We start from the raw sequence: 6,396 nt of genomic DNA on the forward strand, positions 1-6,396 counted from the left end.
ATGGGTGACTTCTCAGTATTTTCTTGAGCTTTTAAAAAAATGGTGGTAAGGTATTTATGTGTATACATCTGTTCATGGGACCATGTGTATTTGTGTGTGCTTGTATGTGCATAAGAATATAGAGGCCAGAGAATGAGGGTTGACCCTCAGTCACTCTCCACCTTATATGGGTCTCACACATGACACACAGTGTGCTGGATCAGCAGTTCTGGGCAGTCACACAGCCCAGGGAGCCCCATCTCTATCCTCTTGAACTAGGATCATGAGTCAGCTTCATCAAGAGCCTGACACTCATGCAGATGCTGGGGATCTGACCTCTAATTCTCACCCCTGAACAAGGAAGGAGGCACTTTACCCCTGAGCCATCTCCCTAGCCTCTTCCCAGTTACTTCAGAGACCATGAGAAAACTTCCATAGTGAGCACTCCTTATGCCCCACCCCCACCCTCACTCCTAGCTGTCCTTCATGGTGTCATAATTCCTCCTGTGCCTGCTAGTGAATGTGTGGAGCACACAGGGTCAGTCTCAACCACTCAGCTCTTGGCTGTAGCACAGGAGGGGCCATAGACTGAATCTAAGTGACTGGGTGTGACTGGGTGACAATAAAGCGGTAATGACATCATCAGGTGGCAGCTGAATTGAGCCTGTGAGAAGTGGCCCCCACACAACAGCTGAGATCTCTGTTTTTCTCATTGCCTTTCTCTTCTTAGTGTATGGAGAAGCTGAGGGTGCCGCTGCCCCCACAGTACGCCCTGGAGCTGCTCACAGTCTATGCTTGGGAGTGTGGGAGTAGAGACTGTGAATTCAACACAGCCCAGGGCTTCCAAACTGTCTTGGAACTGGTCACCAAGTACAAGTGGCTTTGTATCTTCTGGACAGTGTATTATGACTTTAGAGAGAAGAAGGTCTCTGAATACCTGCACCAACAGCTCAAAAAAGACAGGTAGTCTGTCCCCACATGGCTGTGATCCCCATGAAGTGTCAGACTGCACTTGTGTGGAAAGGGGGAAGTAGGGGCTCTGTGTCTATGCAGCATCTCCCTCACTGGGCACTGTTCTGATGTCACCTGATTGACATGATGCCCTACAGCCCTGGGAGACAGGAAAGGGCTCTGTTGTATGCAGATGAGGAGACCAAGGCTCTGACATTGTCCAGACCAATCAGCCAAGGAAGGGGAGGACAGGAGTGGGAACAGGAACAGCAAGGCACAGAAGACAAGTGAACCAATTACCTGTAAATATAGACTACTGTGTCACTCTAGGGAGTGACATGTCTTCATTCTCTGGCCTGTTCAGTTTTTACACTCCATCCTTTGAGCCTGGCTGGTCTAACACTCCTCACAGATCAGAGATCCTGAGGGACCTGCCCCAGGACACACAGCTATTAAGGGTAGAGGATTGGAACCCAGTCTTTCCAGGCCATGCCCAAGGATCCCTCCAAGCTTGCTGTTTGTTGTGGGGCAGGGACTCTGGCCAAACTTTGGATAGGGATGCTCTGCTGGGCTCCTCCCTTAGCCCTGTGCAGTGACTTGTAGCGGTGACAATAGCTAGCTGGTCAATTCTGTTCTCTAAATGTTGCTCTGCAGGCCTGTGATCCTGGACCCAGCTGACCCAACAAGGAACGTAGCTGGTACCAACCTACTGGGCTGGGGGCTGTTGGCCAAAGAGGCTGCTAGCTGGCTGCAGTCCTCATCCTTTGGGAACTGTGACACATGCCTCGTGGGCCCCTGGGGTGTGCCGGTGAGACCCTGTCATCATCCTGTCCCCCTGCACATGGCTTCGGTGACTCCATCTATTTGGAGAATATTCTCATTGAGTCGTGGTCTTTTGCTAAAGGTCTCCACAGTCCTGTGAGTGCCAGCTGCTTGCCTCCTTTTATAGCCATTTTAGCACCATTCAGAGCTATCACGGGCTGGCAAGAGGGCTCAGTGGGTAAAGGCACTGGCAACACTGAAGACCTGGCTTTGATCCCTAGAACCTATATGGTAGGAGGAGAAAACCAAATCCGCCATGTTGTCCTGTAACCTTCATCTGTGTGTTATTACACACAGGGACACGTGCATACATGCATAAGCTCACACACTACACACTCAGGCACATGGACTCACATTTACACAAACTAAAATACTTACTCGTACACACAAACACACTCAAAGAAAACAGACAAATACACACATGCATATATACACACATACACACATGCACCCACATGGACACTCATGGACAGAGTATAAAGGAGATGCAGAACTGAGGCCTCTGCCTCAGGGACACTCAGATAGAGGGTAGTGGGCCTCGGATCCCGTGGATTCTGAAGTCATTGTTGTGTCCATGAAGCAGCCCGTCTTCCCTGTCTCATTGTCATGTGGCCAATGGGACTCAGCAGGCTGTGTCCCAGCCACAGAGGCACAGAGGGACCTAAGCTTGGACCTCTCCCCTCTTGGGACAGGGTCTGTCTGACGCTAGGGAACTGATGATGTCATGTGTGACCTCAGGGTAGGATGAACATGGGTGCAGTGATGTGGGGAAGAAACCTCAGGAGGTCAGGAAGGAAGTGGGAGGCGACATGGAGGGAGGCATCTGGGAGAACAGTGGCCTGTAGTGCTGTCCTGCAGCAGAGAGATCAGTAGGCCATATCTCTCCTTTGGCAGATCTCTTTCTTTAATAATATATATGCATGTATATATGTATATATATATCCTTTTTATTAATGCTCTTATAATAAAGAATGCCATCCTATAATAAGAGTCAGCAACATTATAGTAACTTCACATTAGCTATATATAAAATGTCCAAATTTCACCCAGAATGGACAACACACTGACTTTTTAGAAGACCAGAAGTAAAACTTAATGCTTTTTTCTGAGAGTATAATTCCTATTTTTCACATGTAGCCTACATTTACTTTGCAGCTTCATTTTTTTTTAGGGTCAGAGAGATGGAAAAAAAAAAGGCTTTGAGATAGATTTGAAAGATTAAGTTGAATTAATTAATGTAATTACAAGAAAGGATTCAATAATTATAAAAATCTTTGATCATTGTATTGGCAGATCTCTTGATGAAGAAAGGCCTGCCTGTGGGGTCATATGTACCCTCATTGGGCTAAGCCATAATGACATCCTGATGACCAGCCAGGCGGTGGTGTCACATGCCTTTAATCCTAGCACTTGGGAGGCAGAGGCAGGTGGATTTCTGAGTTTGAGGCCAGCCTGGTCTACAGAGTGAGTTCCAGGACAGCCAAAGCTACACAGAGAAACCCTGTCTCGAAAACAAAACAAAACAAAACAAAAAAAGATATTCTGATGACCAACTTTCCAACCTGGGAATGTGCTGGCCCTTTTCCTGAGAGCTCCAAGTGTCCAGTCATGGTATCCACTCTCAGGGATGATCTACATCCCCCTCCTGGAAGCAACGCAGGCCCCTGACATGATTTTGTGTTTTCCATTGCAGATGAAGGCCGAGATTCCCCAGGACTGTGTCCTTCTATGAGCGCCAAACCACCTGTTAGGATGCTCTCAGGTCAGGGATAGGAGATCCTTTCTCTGCTGCAGGCCCTTGGCCCAGAAGGGGAGAAAGCTGCCTAAGGCCCCAATCAGGGAGGGTCCAACCTGTGATCAGACTCCAAGCTTCTAACCACTGCCTTCCACTCCTGCATCCTGTCCCATCACAGACAGTCTTCCTCACAGCCTGCTTCATCTGCCTTACCCACCAACAGTTCTCTGAGAGAGGAGCGATTCAGAAGGAGAGGCAGAAACTCAAGCTTGACTTCTACCTGTCCACCTGTTGGGAGGTTCTGTCCAATGTCTGATGCACAATAATAAATCACAGCAAGCTATGAGGGTGTGTGTGTACTCTGAAGGATGGAGTGTGTGTGTGTGTGTGTGTGTGTGTGTGTGTGTGTGTGTGTGTGTTTCATGTTGAACTAGGTTTACTGAGTACTTCTTACAATCTCTACATGGGTTCAGTTACTGGGCGAGTAGCCATAGACAGTGCAGAACCAAACTGCTACAGTGTTCACTGTGGGTGAACTTGGGATCCTTCCAGATCTCTTCTACATGAAACCGAGACAAGAATCCTTGGCTCCTTCTGTCCATGCTCCCATGACAAGATTCTAGACTTCCCCATCCCACCCCAAAACTGTTCACCAGCAGCACGTGACCTTGGAGCCCTGGGAATCTGGCCAGTGTGTATCAAGGTTCGCTGATTCTGCAGTATGCAGGCTGAGGGCCACAGTAGTGCAGGAAAACAAAATTGTGTGCAATCTGTGGCCAATGATGACTTTAAAACTTAGTTGTCTGTGTGAAGATGAGATTTGAAGCACTGAATTAAATCACAATGCACTGACTCAAACTCAAAACTAATTATTCTCTCTCAGTCCCTCTTTCTTTTATTCTTTTTTTTTCTTTCAACTAGATCTTATTATATGCCTAGCCTAAAGTTCACAGAACTCCACCTGCCTCAAGCTCCCATGTTCTGAAGTCACACACACACAACCATTCATACAGATGTCAGGATCGTGAACCAGCATCTTGTGAATACATAAATACAATAGGTTAATCCCCACAATCCATATGTGCTCTGTCCACTTGGGCTGCTGCTCACTAAAAAGTCACAGGATTGCTCAGAGCCACCAGCTCCCAACCTCTGCTCCTGCTTCCAGTGTCCACTCTCAATCTCTATAAACGGGGCGGGATGGGTCTCCATGGCCCTCATTCCTTCAGTTGACCAAGCCCACTCAGTCAGTCAACAGGTTCTACAGCACAGGAGTGAGGATTAAAAAGAACAAAAGACAGACAACTTTGTAGCATGACCTCAGTCCATTCTGAAACTGAAGGCAAATTTTATTTTTTCAATCCATTTTTATACCATTTTAATTACATGCAGGTATTAAGGGCGAGCAGTACAATAAGGAGCTAGCAAGCCAGTAAGTGGAGTCCCGTGATCACTCTCATGACAGTTGTTTAAAAGGGCTTGTCATAATGACCAAAATACTTGAGCCCACTTCCTTGTCCAAGCCCAAAATCTTGCCTGAAGTCTACTTCTTTTGTGCCACCCCAAGATTAAAATTCCTGCCTTAACCTACGTCCCTATTGTAGCCTAAGGTTAGGTTCTTGCCAAAAGTTACTTCATTATTATGCCCTAATGTCAGATTTCTGCCTGAGCTTACTTTCTTGTCATGGCCAATGTCAGATTCCTGCCAGAAGACCATTTTCTTGTCCTTGGCCAAAGTCAGCACCCCAAACACTCAGTTCTCACTCAACCATCCCTGAGGACCAGAAGCCTCAGTGTCCCGGTGTGTGCGAAGATGCACGCCCCCTGGACCACAGAACAAATCTCACTCTGTCTTGTACTTTATCTGCCCTGTCAGTGGACCCCAGTGATCCTGCTCAGGGATTCCAGTCTGTCTTGCCCCTTTTGAAACAGCCCCCAGATATACAGAGAGGATTCTAATAAACAAAGGCCATGAGCCTCCGGCCATGATGAACATCTACTCCTGCTGGGCAAAGAGAGGTTGGCATGGAAACAAGCTCACCCTCATGAGGGTGTGCCCTGGGCACAAATCAACACTGGATGCTATTGAAGTGCAGATTGGCAATTGATTGATAACCCAGGTGGTTACAGCTAGGGAGAGAGGCACACCCCTGCGACCTCAGCATTTGGGAGGCCAATGGGGCAGATTCCCAAGTTCACATCCATCTTGGGCAAAGGAGTGAGATCCCATATTAAAGAAAGATGTGGGGGCTGGTGAGATGGCTCAGTGGTTAAGAGTGCCGACTGCTCTTCCGAAGGTCATGAGTTCAAATCCCAGCAATCACATGGTGGCTCACAACCATCCGTAATGAGATCTGATGCCATCTTCTGGTGTATCTGAAGACAGCTACAGTGAGTGAGTGGGGCCAGAGCAAGAAAAAAAAAACTGTCTGAAGACAGCTACAGTGTACTTACATATAATTAATAAATAAATCTTAAAAAAAAAAAAGTGAAACCTTTGTCCTGTATGGACAGACAGAAGGAGATGGGGGTAGAGGGCAGAGAGACTGTCCTGGATGATGTCTTAGATGATAGCCACATTATGTGTGTGCATCTGAGAAGCCACAGATCTTTGAGACTCGAAGTCTGACCTACAAGCTAGCATTAACCTTGCAGACAGCTCATTATAATATCCAGCACGGACCAATGGCCTGTGATGAATCCACTACAACTGTGCTGAAACCGGTGCCTACCATCTTCTGGATTTCTCTCATCTGCTCTTCATGTTTTATCTGTGTGTGTGTGTGTGTGTGTGTGTGTGTGTGTGTGTGTGTGTGTGCGCGTGTTTTATTGTTAAAAATCTAGGAGACAATCAAAGGGTTTTTTTTTTGTTTTTTGTTTTTTTTTGTTTTTTGTTTTTTGTTTTTGTT

At 47.0% G+C, this 6,396-nt stretch overlaps 2 protein-coding genes across 3 annotated transcripts in view; one reads left to right on the plus strand and one right to left on the minus strand.

The window, feature by feature from the left end:
* Positions 1-3,830, plus strand: part of LOC116068332 (inactive 2'-5' oligoadenylate synthetase 1C-like) — an 11,044-nt gene extending 7,214 nt beyond the window's left edge. The window contains exons 1-3 of one of the 2 annotated variants that reach the window (XM_031337699.1): positions 643-942; positions 1,585-1,738; positions 3,446-3,830. In XM_031337699.1, coding sequence (XP_031193559.1) covers positions 713-942; positions 1,585-1,738; positions 3,446-3,484 — 423 coding nt within the window. In that variant the 5' untranslated portion in view covers positions 643-712 and the 3' untranslated portion in view covers positions 3,485-3,830. Of the gene's footprint in view, positions 1-642; positions 943-1,584; positions 1,739-3,445 lie in introns of those variants that run through there. The other variant, XM_031337698.1, reaches the window with a different exon arrangement.
* Positions 1-6,396, minus strand: part of LOC116068328 (2'-5'-oligoadenylate synthase 1A-like) — an 82,156-nt gene that overhangs the window by 31,615 nt on the left and 44,145 nt on the right. Inside the window, exon 3 of the mRNA XM_031337694.1 lies at positions 3,497-3,509. Coding sequence (XP_031193554.1) covers positions 3,497-3,509 — 13 coding nt within the window. The remainder of the gene's footprint in view (positions 1-3,496; positions 3,510-6,396) is intronic.

The sequence above is a fragment of the Mastomys coucha genome, unplaced genomic scaffold, assembly GCF_008632895.1.
Source record: "Mastomys coucha isolate ucsf_1 unplaced genomic scaffold, UCSF_Mcou_1 pScaffold22, whole genome shotgun sequence".
Lineage (NCBI taxonomy): Eukaryota > Metazoa > Chordata > Mammalia > Rodentia > Muridae > Mastomys > Mastomys coucha.